The sequence below is a fragment of the Myotis brandtii genome, unplaced genomic scaffold (genome assembly GCF_000412655.1).
Source record: "Myotis brandtii unplaced genomic scaffold, ASM41265v1 scaffold1164, whole genome shotgun sequence".
Classification (NCBI taxonomy): Eukaryota; Metazoa; Chordata; class Mammalia; order Chiroptera; family Vespertilionidae; genus Myotis; species Myotis brandtii.
In genome coordinates this window covers 533,538-547,025 of record NW_005354027.1, presented here as the reverse complement: position 1 = coordinate 547,025, position 13,488 = coordinate 533,538, and the positions used below count along the sequence as shown (strand labels likewise).

The 13,488-nt window shown below is 44.7% G+C and overlaps 2 protein-coding genes across 2 annotated transcripts in view; both read left to right on the top strand.

The window, feature by feature from the left end:
• Positions 1-3: 3 nt before the first annotated feature.
• LOC102263972 (RNA polymerase-associated protein RTF1 homolog) lies at positions 4-1,278 on the top strand (the record flags this gene model as incomplete). Its single annotated transcript, XM_005858268.2, has 1 exon — positions 4-1,278. A coding segment is annotated over one exon (1,275 nt), but the record flags the coding sequence as incomplete, so codon positions are not given.
• A 10,808-nt stretch (positions 1,279-12,086) lies between these two features.
• Positions 12,087-13,488, top strand: part of LOC102263661 (probable cystatin-15) — a 4,704-nt gene continuing 3,302 nt past the window's right edge. The window contains exon 1 of the mRNA XM_005858267.2: positions 12,087-12,300. Coding sequence (XP_005858329.1) covers positions 12,106-12,300 — 195 coding nt within the window. The 5' untranslated portion in view covers positions 12,087-12,105. The remainder of the gene's footprint in view (positions 12,301-13,488) is intronic.

The window sequence follows — 13,488 nt, the reverse complement described above, 5'->3', positions numbered from 1 at the left end:
AAATGGAAGAACAGAACAGCTGAGCTCCTCGCCAAAAAACAGCCATTAAAAACCAGTGAGGTATACTCTGACGATGAGGAGGAGGAAGAAGATGACAAATCCAGTGAAAAGACAGACCGCTCATCCCAAACACCATCCTCTGATGAAGAAGAAGAGATCCCTCCGAAATCACAACCCGTGTCCTTACCCGAAGAACTGAATCGGGTTCGATTATCACGGCATAAGCTGGAACGTTGGTGTCATATGCCCTTCTTTGCTAAAACTGTCACAGGATGTTTTGTACGGATTGGCATTGGAAACCACAACAGCAAACCAGTTTACCGGGTTGCTGAGATCACGGGTGTTGTGGAAACCGCCAAGGTTTACCAGCTTGGTGGCACCAGAACAAACAAAGGGCTACAGCTACGGCATGGCAATGCCCAACGGGCATTCCGCCTAGAGTTTGTCTCAAACCAAGCATTCACTGAAAGCGAATTCATGAAGTGGAAAGAAGCGATGTTTTCTGCTGGCATGCAGTTGCCCACTCTAGATGAAATCAATAAGAAGGAATTATCTATTAAAGAAGCTCTTAATTATAAATTCAATGATCAAGACATTGAAGCGATTGTAAAAGAGAAAGAAAGGTTCAGGAAAGCTCCGCTTAACTATGCCAAGAAAAAGACTCAGCTGCTAATGGAAAAGGCCATGGCGGAGGACCTGGGGGATCAGGACAAGGCCAAACAAATCCAAGACCAGCTGAATGAGCTGGAGGAGCGGGCAGAGGCCCTGCACCGCCAGTGGACCAAGAACATATCTGCTATCAGTTACATCAACCAGCGGAACCGGAAATGGAATATTGTGAAGTCTGAGAAGGCCCTTGTGGCTGAAAGTCACAACATGAAAAACCAACAGATGGATCCCTTTACCAGACGGAAATGCACACCTATCATCGTTTCTAATTCCAGAAGCCCAGCTGTTCAAGCTGCCATCTTGGCTCAGCTGAATGCAAAGTATGGTTCTGGAGTGTTACCGGATGCCCCAAAGGAAATGAGCAAGGGTAAGGGAAAGGATAAAGATTTGAATTCTAAGTCAGCCAGTGACCTCTCAGAAGACTTGTTCAAAGTACATGATTTCGATGTGAAGATTGATTTACAAGTTCCCAGCTCAGAGTCAAAGGCTTTGGCCATCACCACCACGGCTCCACCAGCCAAGGATGGGGCTCCAAGGAGATCTCTGGACTTGGAAGACTACAAAAGACGACGGGGGCTTTTTTCTCACCCAGCAGCCTGCTGCCTCTGACCCTGCATGCCCATCAGTGTCCCGCCTCTGGTTTGGGCAGAGAGGATATGGATCCTGTACACATCTACTCTGCTCCTAGAATAGCCATGAAAGCCAAATGTCCAACTGTCTTGACTCATATGTGCTTTCCACCCCCCAATCAATATTGCAAATATATTTTATCTTCCATATGATGTTCTTAGTAACATTTTATTTACTCTAGCATTCTTTATTGAAAGAATATAGTACATAATACATATTACATACAAGATATGTGTTAATCAACAATTTATGTTTCCAGTAAGGCTTTTGGTCAATAGTAGGCTTTTAGTAGTAGTAGTTAAATTTTGGGGGTGTCAAAAGTCGTATATGGATCCTCAACTATGTAGGGGGTCAGCATCCCTGGTCCCCACATTGTCCGGGTGTCAAATGTTTTTGAAGAAGCTACCCTATTTTAAAAACATCAGGTTCTCACTCATCAGTGGGATGATAATGCCCGCCTTAAAGCATTTTATGAAAATTCAGTGAGTTTCTTCCGACTGTCCTATCAAGTCACCAACGACAGGGGCTTAAGACAGCACACATTTATTATCTCACAGTTTGGGAGATAAGAAGTCCTAAATTCAAGTGTTGGCAGGGGCTGCATCCCTCCCGGAGACTCTAGGGAAGGACCCATTATCTTGTCTTTTCTTTTTTTTTTTTAACACTTGTCACAAACCATAACAAGCTGCATTTAATCTTTTTTCCTCCTGTTTCAAAAAGCTGTTTAGGATTTTGCAGCCTATCAGGGTCATTGTTTTCTTTTTTTTCCCCATCACCATTTATACCCCCTATACCCTCTTCCACCCCTACTCCTCCCCCCTGCAAAACACCATCCTGTTTTCATTCTCTGATTTTGCTTTCCTGCCTTCTCATGGGTTATTTGAACATTTTTAGGGCATTTCATTTCAATTTATCTATTGTGATTTTACCTATCTTTTTTATAGTTTTTCATTGGTTGCTCTAGGGATTGTAATACACATTTCTAATCTTTAAAGGACAATTTAGGATCATTAATTCCATTATTGCAGGTGGAATGTAGAAATCTTACCATAATAGATATCCCCTTATCCTCCCCCCATTTATGTTAGAATCATTTTACCTATGGAATCATATACACCGAAAACTCCATAAAATGTTTGATTTTTGCTTTCAACCATCAAATGTACTTTAAAAGTCAAGAGGGGAATAATTGTATATTATGTTATCCAAATATTTACATTTATGTTGTTCTCTTGTATTTCTGGTGTTTCAGGTTAACTTTTGGTATTGTTTTTGGTTGTTGAAGAATTTACTTTAACCCTTCTTTTATAGCTGGTCTGCTGGCAATGAACTACCTTAGCTTTTCTTCATATGATAATATCTTTATATCACAGTCTATTTCCAATTTCACTGAATATGGAATTCTGGTTTGCAGTTCTTATCCTTCTATAATTATACGGATACTTTGTCAGAAGCAACACGATATTTTCTTGTTGCTGAATATGGAGAGAGGGGTCACAATACTGCACTAGGATACACCTATCTCTTCCGTTTTTGTCTCCCAGGGCTAGGACAATGCCCTGTCCTGGTGGGCTCATTTTTCCACTTTGCTCACCATGAGCCCAGGGGACTGCTGTGCCCCAGTTCTGCTTTTAAAAACTTATTTATTAAAATAAGTTTTACTTTAAAAGGATCTTAAACGCACAGAAATATAGTTACAAAACAAAGAACTTTCCTCCTGAAACATTTGAGAGGAAGTTGACAACATGATGCCTCATTACCCCCAAAATGTCAGTGAGGAATTCCTACAAGCAAGCACACTCTCCTCCCTGACCACAGTGCTACCCATGGGATCCAGGGCATAAACATGGAGGCATCCATCCCTCCTGCTCTATCCTCAGACCTGGTCAAGTGTCAGTGGAAGGGCCTGCCTCCCCCAGGCTCAGCCAACAATAGACCATCAAGAGCAGGGGTCCTCAAACTATGGCCCGCGGGCCACATGCGGCACGACGAAAACATTTATCCGGCCCACAGGGTGTTTTTGCCGCCGCTGCCTGTTGCTTAGCAGCAGACTCGTCCAGGCCTGCAGTGCGCATGTGTGGAATGTGCGCCGCACTCTCCGACTTCCCTCCTTCTCTCTGTCTCTACACTCCTCCTCTCAGTCTCGGGTGTAATCGGCTGAGTCATGAGCTTGCCTGTGTAGAGCCTGCTGCTGCCTGAGGATGGAAGTAAGAACAAGTTAGGATTTATTTTTTTTTGAAGTTAGGAGGTCTATTTTTTTTTATTTTGCAGTTAGTAGGGCCTTTTTTTTTAAAGTTAGGAGAGCTTTTTTTTTGAAGTTTTGTTTTTTTACTTCAAAATAAGATATGTGCAGTGTGCATAGGAATTTGTTCATAGTTTTTTTTTTAACTATAGTCCGGCCCTCCAACGGTCCGAGGGACAGTGAACTGGCCCCCTGTTTAAAAAGTTTGAGGACCCCTGATCAAGAGTGTGTTGCTCCGAGGATGCTCTGTGGGCTGGGGGGGGTGGGGGGGAGGGCTTTCCAGAATTAAGGAGCCTTTTCTCCTCCCAACCTCCCCTCTAACAAAAGGATGCACAATCGTGGGTTACATTTGTTCTCCCACCTGGAACAGTTCCTTAGTCTTTCCTTGACTTTTATAAATTTGACACTTTTGAAGGGTCTTTATATTATAGAATTTTCATAAATTCGTATTTGTTTAATGTGTACACTAACATGGTATCCTTGTCAGTGCAGAAACCTAGCCATAGGTCTGTCCTGGTCTGTGCCCATTGTCAGTCTCCGTGAATGCACCTCCCACATCTGCTCAAAGCCTCAGCCCCAGGCTCCACTCCCTAGAGAAAGGACACTCTGTTCTCTCAGTGGGTGCCTTGTCAGCCGTCTTGGTCCTTCCCAACATCTGAAATAATAACAATCAGACCAGTTGAGAGCTAAGGATTAGAAATGTCCCTGTAGCAAGCATCTTCATGCACTGGTTTATCATCCCAGGGTCAAGGTCAGAGGCGTGGGATGAGATAGGAGAGCAGAGGCCTAGGGGCTGTGGTCTGGGTTCCTTGGGCACTTGAACAATGTTAGCCAGATCTCTGTCTTTTCCAGCACACCCATTTCCTTCTAGTAAGGTTCCCTCAAACACCCACAAAAGTGCTTTGCCAGATGCTAGAAAAAAATTCCTATCCTTTCTCAAATGGTGAAATAATGACACTGATGCTTGATTCTGGTTCTGATCAATGGCTAAATGATTGAGGAAAAGGCTTTCCTTTGCACCATTTAAAATTTTTTGCTACCTAGATGTACTTTTCAGAGTTCTCAAGAGGATAAAACATGCTGCTAACAGCCAGTAACCCCCCTGTGATCTGCTTAGTTTGGATGGTTCCTGGGGAGTAAATGATCTCAAATGTGGTACAGAAATTGGACATCTATCTGGGCAGGCCTTAGATGTTCTGAGACATGTGACACAGCTTTGAGAGTGGCCAATATCAGCCCCCAGTGCTCCTGAACAACGCTAATGCTTTAGAAAGAGCCAGCAACCCTCAGGCTAACTGGGGGACTGAAGGAAGCATAGCAGGTCAAAGTCGGGCTGTGTTTGGGAAGAGGAGCTCTTCCTTTCTGCTCTTCCTGCTGACAGTGGGACACCAAAGGGCGAAGACAACGGGCATTATGGGAGCAACCTGTCCTTTAAAACCACAGGCTTCTTTCTTTTATGATGCTAAATTTCTTGCACCCCTGATTCTTTTATTGTGGTAAAACATACATAATATTTACCACATGAATCATTTTAAGTGAACAGTGGCATTAAGTACACTCATATTATTGTGCAACCCTCACCACTATCCATCTCCAAACTGAAGCTCTGCACCCATTAAAAAATAACACCTTAATCATTCTTCCCCAAATCCCTGGCAACTACAATCTTACTTTTCTTTCTTTTCCCCCCACTTCTTAACCCACTGCTTTGATTCCTGTCCTGGGAGTTAATGTGTATATTGTTCTCTTTGTCTCAAATGACCTGCCCTGCTGGTGGTAAATTCTTCCACATAATCTTATTTATTTATTTATTTACTTATTTAAATATATTTTTATTGATTTCAGAGAGGAAGAGAGAGCGAGACAGAAACATTGATGATGAGAGAGAATCATTGATTGGCTGCCTCCTGTACACCCCCTACTACGGATAGAGCCTGAAACCCAGGCATGTGCCCTGACTGGGAATTGAACCGTGACCTCCAGGTTCATAGGTCAATGCTCAACCACTGAGCCATGCTGGCTGGGCTTTTTTGAAAATAGAAATCACAATGTTTTCTGCACAATATTTTTGCCTTATAGCACAAAGGCTAGCACAGGTCTGGCACATAGTAGGTGCTTAATTAAAAAATCTGCAAATATTATTTGATTTTGTGCATGGTATATTTTTAAACAATATATACCAGTAAGATGTTTAACAAAATGTATCCCTATAATTCACACATGCACATGAACTTGAAAAATAATTATTGATGTTAGGTTTTTTTCACACATCCCCTTACTCTCTCCCCTTTGGCAACCATCAGATTGTTCTCTGTATCTATGGGTCTGTTTCTGTTTTGCTTATTCATTTGATTTGTTTTTGAAGATCCCACATATAAATGAAATCATACAGTATTTTTTTGTCTGACTTATTTCACTTAGCATAATACCTTATGGCAAATTTTCCTTCTTTTGGGGGCTGAATTATACTCCATTGTACTTATTTACCATTTTTTATGTGTACCTCTATTGCTTCTATATCTTGGCTATTATAAATAATGCTGCAAACATAGGGTACATGTACCTTTTCGAATAGTGTTTTTGTTTTCTTCAGGGAAGTGGTATTACAGGATTGCATGGCAGCTCTATTTTTAATTTTTTTTGAGGAACCACCATAGTGTTTCTCATAGTGGCTGCACCAATTTGCAATCCAATCAATAATGCACAAGGGTTCCTTTTTCTCCACATCTTTGTCAACACTTGCTTTTTATTGGTTTTTTTGATGCTAGCAATTCTGACAGGTATGAGGTGGTATCTTATTGTGGTTTAATTTTCATCTCCCTGATGATTAGTGATGTTGAGCATCTTTTCATATATCTGTTGGCCATCTGTATGCCCTCTGTGGAGAAATGTCTATTTAGGTCTTCTGGCCATTTTAAAAATTGGATTGTTGGGGTTTTTTTTGGTGTTAAATTGTATACTTCCTTATATATTTTGGATAATCACCATTTGGGATGTATCATTGGTGAATATCTTCTACCGTTCAGTAGATTGTCTTTTTGTTTTGTTTATGGTTTCCTTCAGTGTGTAAAAGTTTTAAAGTTTGATGTAGTCTCATTTATTTTGCTTTTGTTACCCTTGCCTGAGGAGACATTTCTAAAAAGATATTGCCAAGACCAATGTCAAAGAGTTTATTGCCCACGTTTTCATCTAGATCTTTTATGGTTTCAGGTTTACAGTTCAGTCTTTAATTACTTTTTAGTTTATTTTGTTTATGGTATAAATGGTCCAGTTTCATTTTTTTTGGCATTTATTTTATCCAGTTTTCCCAACACCACGATTGAAGAGACTGTCTTTACCCCATTATATATCCTTGCCTCCTTTGTTGAAGATTGACTATGTAAATGAGGACTTATTTTTGGGCTATTCTATTCTATTCATCTATATATCTATTTTTTATTTGTTTGTTTTTGTTGTTGTTTTTTTATGGTTGTACCAATGCTGATTATTGTAGCTTTGTAGTACAGTTTGAAAACAGGGAGCATGATACCTCCCATTTTACACCACCATTCTAGTTTCTGTGTGTGGATTTTGCTATTCTAGATACTTCATATAAGTGGAATTATATAGTATTTGTTCTTTTGTCACTAGCTTATTTCACTTACCATAATATCCTCAAGAGTCCTTTTAAAGCTGAATAGTATTCTATTGTATGTATATACAATATTTTGTTTATCCACTTATCTATCAATGGACATGGGTTGCTTCTGTCTTTTGGTTATTGTGGATAATGCTACTGTGATGTGGGTGTGTGCATATCTTCTCAGTCCTGATCCCCACCCCAGGGCAGTAACTACTGTGGTCCAGCAGAACCTCCAAGGCCTTGACTTAGCAGCTCTCTGCATTGTCCATAAGCCACAAGTGGGTCTAATCATATGGCCCTGCACCTGGGGATCTGACCTCCACAGGGAAGCAGGGAAATACCTCTGTTGACCCTTACAGGGGCAGTGCTCAACCCCGGACTAGAGGCCAAAAAAGATGAAAGAACCCTTTAAGGCAAAGCCAGGTTGCAAAATTTGATGTTGTTTCAAATGAAACAAAAACTTTCTTCTTTTTATATAAACTTCCTGAATGTCAAGGATTGCAGGAGAACTTCTCAAGAAATAAGGCTACTTCTGCTTCAGGCCACAAGGCTCATAGTTGTTAATCAGTTTTGAGCAAGAATTGCAAGGCAAACAAAAATTTTAATTGTTTTGTTTTGTTTTTAGAAATTGCAATTTGAAGGACAGATTTAGGCAGAAATCCAACTGGGTTTCCAGGGAGAAAGAAAGGGACAGAGTTTATAAAGGCATAAAAAGGGTCACTTACAAAGTGATTACACAAGTTGCTTTGAAAGAGCCGTGATTGATGCTATCTATGATTGATTGCTAGATAAAAAAAAACTTTCAATAGAGAGCTCAGTGATGCAGAGCCAGTTCCAGGAACTGTATCAGGATGTAGCCTTTTGGTTTAGCCCAATTAAAAGTTCAGTTTCAGATGGAGGAAGTGTGTTAGCTCAGCTTGTTGGAGATCTCTGGCTCCATTTTAGATTGCTCTCTTGACAATACCAACTCCATTTTATAGCTTTTCTTTCATACATGACACAGGTCTTCTCTGGAGGGGCCATGCCCAGGCCTGAGAAGAGGGAAAGGGTGGCCGAGGGAAGGTCTTTTTATTTGTAGATACCCACGAAGAGCACTGCGTGGGGGTCACTGCTTTACATGAATATCTTTATCAATAAAATAAAATAACAAAATAAAATAAAAATGAGAGAATACCTTTACCAGGACTGCACTTTACCTTCAAAGGCATCAGCTCAGCTCTGCATGTGCCTACCTACTCCTTGATGCATAAATTATTCTACCTGGGGCCTGGCTGGCATGGCTCAGTGGTTGAGCATTGACCTGTAAACCAGGAGGTCACAGTTCGATTCCCGGTCAGGGCACATGCCTGGGTTGTGGGTTCAATCCCCAGTGTGGGACATGCAGGAGGCAGCCGATCAATGATTCTCTCTCATCATCGATGTTTCTATCTCTCTCTTCCTCTCTGAAATCAATAAAAATATATTTAAAAAAATAAATTACCCTACCTGGGGACCCAGACTGCTCTCCATGCTGAGGACTTGGACGGCAGACACCAATCACTGCCCTTGGGAGAAATGCGTGGTGATGGACACTCACCTGGTGTGGACTGTCTCATCCCTATTCTGCCCATCTCGGAACAAGACCTGTAAGGGAGAGATGAGAGACTAGGAGGGCACTGGAGGTGTGAATGGAGGAATGATAGGTGGTAATTTTCAATGTCTCTGAAGAAAAGGCATTTTCTTTGTTTTAATTTGGGGAACAAAAACTGGAGTTCAGCACCTGCCAAAGAAGAAGGGCTGTGGACAATGAGGTTTAGAGATTGGCTGCACAATTTGTAAAAAAAATATGTTGAAGATATTGACAACTGCCCCTTGCAAGAAGGCCCAGGAGCGGAAAAGGTTTGAGAATAAAAGCAGCCCCAAAGCATCATGAATCTTCTGAGAATGAAAAATAATATCAAGAAAGGTTTATTGCAAAGAAAACTTACAGTCTTGCTATATGTTTCCTTTACTCCTCACCCAGAATACTTCATTCCTGATACTTTTGGTCACCAAATGGGTGGAGGTGTTCCCACTACAAGCAATTCTGTAACACCAGCTAGATATCTTACAATGTAATGTAATTCTAATTCTATCTGGAGATAGTGCCAGATCCCACAGGTTAAGAGCTCAGTCCCATAAGACTATTCTCCCTCACTTCAGATGCAAATCACAATAGTAGGACCCCAGGATACCCACAACTTCTGTTTGATTTGACTAAAATATGAGGTTCCCACAACCACCTCTAATTTGCTAGAGCAGCTCACAGAACTCAAGAAACACTTATGTTTAACAGTTTGTTAAAGGACATGGTGAAGGATACAAGTGAACAGCCAGCTGAAGAGATACACAGGGTGAGGTCTGGGGAGGTCCAGAGAGCAGGAGTCCTGTCCACATGCAGACAGGGGGCATCCCCTCTCAGTACATGGATGTGTCCACCCACCGGGAAGTTCCCAAATCCTATATTTTTGGGATTTTATGGAGGCTTCATCGTGTAGGCATGATTGTTGATTAACTCCATTTCCAGCCTCTTTCCCCTCTTTGGAAGATAGGAGGTTGATGGGGCTAAGAATTCTAACCTACTGATCATGATTTGTTCTTTTTCTTGCCCAATCCTCATCCAAGAGCCCATCCAGAGTCACCTGAATAGAACAAAAAATGCTCTTAGTGTTCTTATCACTTCAAAATTTATAAGAAACTCAAGAGCTCTGTGCCAAGAATCAGGGGGCGGATATATATGTTTTCTATTATCTCACAGAGGAACTATACTATGGGAGGAGGCTTAAGAAAGTCTTCAGGAACACTCCTGAGGTAAAATGAGGGTCCTGACCCCTCTCCCAACAGGACTCAGAGACACCTCTGAGGTAGATGAGGGTCTTAGCCTCTGTCCCGCCGGGTTCCATAGCTCCCACCTTGGAGGGGGAAGGCAGACAGAGTTGCTCCCTGTAGAGCAGTGAGCTGAACCTTGTGCTCCCAGCCTGACTGGCTGACAGACACACTCTGACAACACCCTACCTTTCTCCTTGGATGGAGCCCTCTCTTGGGGTCACAGCGTAGAAGTTTCCTGAGACCTCAGGTTCAGGCAGATGCTGTTCTCCCCGTGGTCCTCACTCTTTATTTGCTCCTGTTTTTCCGGAACTTAGACCATCTGGTGAGTCTGGTCATCCCACCTCTCCCTCTAGACTCCTGGGCTGCAAGGACATGCCTCATCAGTCCAAGCCCTTGTTCATTATCCGATGAGATGACATCTGATCCATGGAACTCGGACCTTGGGAATGGGCCTCACTCAGGGTGACACTGTCAGTGGGGCTGGTCTTCCCCTCCTACCCCAGCCTTGGGGATAGCCTCCCCTTGGGGTGGGTTTGCAGCTTCTGCTGAGTGGGTGCATGTCCACCTGGACCATCCCCTGGGCATGGTGCTGGCTCCCTAGAACTCACGGGGAAGGGGCCATTCATCATGTGCACTGGGAGACCCTGAGAGCCAGGTGCTGGCCCCAGCAGGCATCCTCTTAGGAGTCTCTGGGCTCAGGTGGACAGACTCAGGTTACCACTGCCTATCATCCGCGTGGAGCCTTGAGCTTCCTAAGTCTATTCAGCCCACTGTTGTTTTTTTCTTTCCTCTTGTAGTTTTCAATGCATCTTGAGCTCCTATCAAGTTCTTCATGGTAAGTGCTCTCATGTGCTACATGGCTCTGATTTTGTCCTGCAATTACATTTTTCAGGTGAACTGCACTTTCATTGTGGATGCCCGACCATGGATTTCCCAGTTCACCCTCCTGGACAGCACCTGCCTGCAGACATAGGCGGGGAAGGGGCGCCTGCTTCTCACAGCAGAAGATTCTTTTCCTATGGAGAGTGACAGTGGGTCTGCCTGTGAAGCACAGGGGAATTAAAGGCATCTCAGAGCACTTCCTGGGTCCCTGTCAGTTTTGCATTCTCCTGTTGTTTATTTTCCAGAGAAAGCTCTGCTAGTGGCATGTGGTAGAGAATTTATCACTATTGCTCTTACCTTGGCTGCAGATGCAGAGTGTTGACTAAATCAAACTCACGTGTGCACGTGTGGCTGTCCTTACTGGTTCTTGTAGAGCCCCACTGGTTTGTTTGTATATCCATCTACCCATCCACCCATCCATCCATCCATCCATCCTGTTTTCCATGTGTCCACTTATTTATCCATCCATCTATGTGTTTATTCATTTATTCTCCAATCTCTCCCTGCCCCTCTTCCATTTCACTCATAGGAATGCAGGCAGTTTTCCCAGAGAGCAGCCTCGTGTGTCCCCTCTGCTTCCATATCTGTGACCATGATCACAGTGGGTGGCCCTTTGGGGTATAAACCCATCCCAGTATAATAGAAGTCCCTCTCTGCACTGCCAAGCCTGGGCAGGCCTCATAGCGAGTAGGGCAGCAGGTGCCAGAGGTGGTGTAGAAGACTGTGCACTGACCTCTCCCTGACTCTTTCTTTGTTCCCTGAGATTGTCGGCTGCAGCCAAGGTCAGAGGTTGACCTGGCTTTTATATCAAGTCCTTAGGGTCCATCGGTATTCCTAAGAGCTCCTGTGACTCTGTCATCCCCACGCTGTACTGCTGTGAGGGCAAGCTAGCAGGGCTTCAGACCCCTACTCAGGCCCTATCAGGGTTGGCCTGGGGCAGGAGGAGGCAGCCCTGGAAATGTGCAGGGAACAGGTCATGTGGCATGAATGTCCTTGAGTTCAAGGCTTATGTGACCAAGGGTTGGAAAATGTTCTTCCTTCCGTTTGGTGATGACAAGGAAGGGAGCAGAGAGGAGGAGCCGGTCAAGGCGCAGTTCAGCGCGCGGATTCTGGGGGCAGGGCTGTGTGGGATGGGGAGCTATGGAGGCGGCGCCAAAGCAGCTGCCACTCAACACTGGCGTGCTGCTGGCCCCCAGGGCTGACACCAGGCAGCATGCTCCTGAAGGTGCCTCTGCTCCTGGGGCTCATTGCACTGGGGCCTCCTGTCTGCAGTTCCAAGTTTGTGGACGAGAGTAAGAACACGCAATTATTTGCCATAGGTGTGGAGTTTGCCATGTTTCAGTTCAACCAAGCCCAGGAAGATGAGTATGCTTACAAGCTGCTGTGGGTGGGGAGAAGCCAGCGCAAGGTAAGCGGTGCTTCAACGCCTCCCCCCTTCCCTTCCCCCAGCCCCTCTCCCCGCCAGGCTTCATGTTGGCCCTGAAACAGACCTGGGAGAGGTGACTCCTTGGTCTGCAAAGGAGGAAAGGAAGATTTTTTGTTTTTGGGAAATATTTTTTAAAATGCAAGGTATCATTACAAGTGCTTCAAGTTTCTGTTTTGGTTCCTTAACGAGTGAAGCCCCTAGAAATCAGGATAGAGAAGGAAAGGAGACAGCAGGAAGGAGAGCACTCAGTGGCCGGCTCTGTGGGGGAGAGAAAAGCAACCTCTCAAGTGAGGCAGCTGAGAGAAGCAGGGCAGCAGAGATTGACAGGTGAGGAGAACGACAGAGAGAAGCGGCTGCTGGAAACAAAAGCCCCAGAAGGAAAGGTGGCACAGAGGCACCTGGCTGCAGCCTGGGCCAGGCTCCTGGGAGCCCCGCTGTGCTGATCTGAAGGCAGGGGCTGCGATGTTTCCTGCTTGAGTTGAAGCCGGCAGTCCTTGACCTGGCAGCCACTGTGGGTCCAGGCCTGGTGGGAGGCGGCAGAGAGGACAGACGGAGACATGTTCTCATGGGACTGTTATGCCGGTGATGAGAGGCAATCAGGCGTCAGGTTCATGAGTGAAACAGTGGAAGTTGGGACAAGAATGTCAGTGCAGGGACCCAGGGCCCTGGCAGGCAAGGTATGTGGGGGCGGTCAGAGAGGGCCTCTCTTTGATGGGAACTCCTGGAAGGACCAAGTCACATGGTGGAGGTTTGGGGACAAGAAGGGCAGGCAGCCACCAAGAGGTCCCTGGACCAGGACAAGCCCCGGGAGTCCTGGAAACAGCCAAATAGTCTGAACCTGTGTCACAGAGGAGGGTTTTGGTGGAGGTGAGGCTGGGGCATGCTCAGAGCCACAGGTGAGGAGTTAGGATTTTATTCTCAGAGTAATGAGGACCCATGGGGGGAAGCAATTCAGATGCTTTAGCGACATCTCTCTGGATGCTGTGGGCACAGCGGGGTCCACAGCCCATGGGCAAGCTGAGACCAGGAGGCAGGGACAGTTTTCTGGTCACCAGGAGATAGAAGAAGTGCTGGCGTCTGGGTCTGCTTCAAGGTGGATGTGGGGTGCACTGAGGTGGGGTGTGAGAAAAACAGTGGGGTCAAGGGCAGACCCAAGGTGGAAAAATCTAG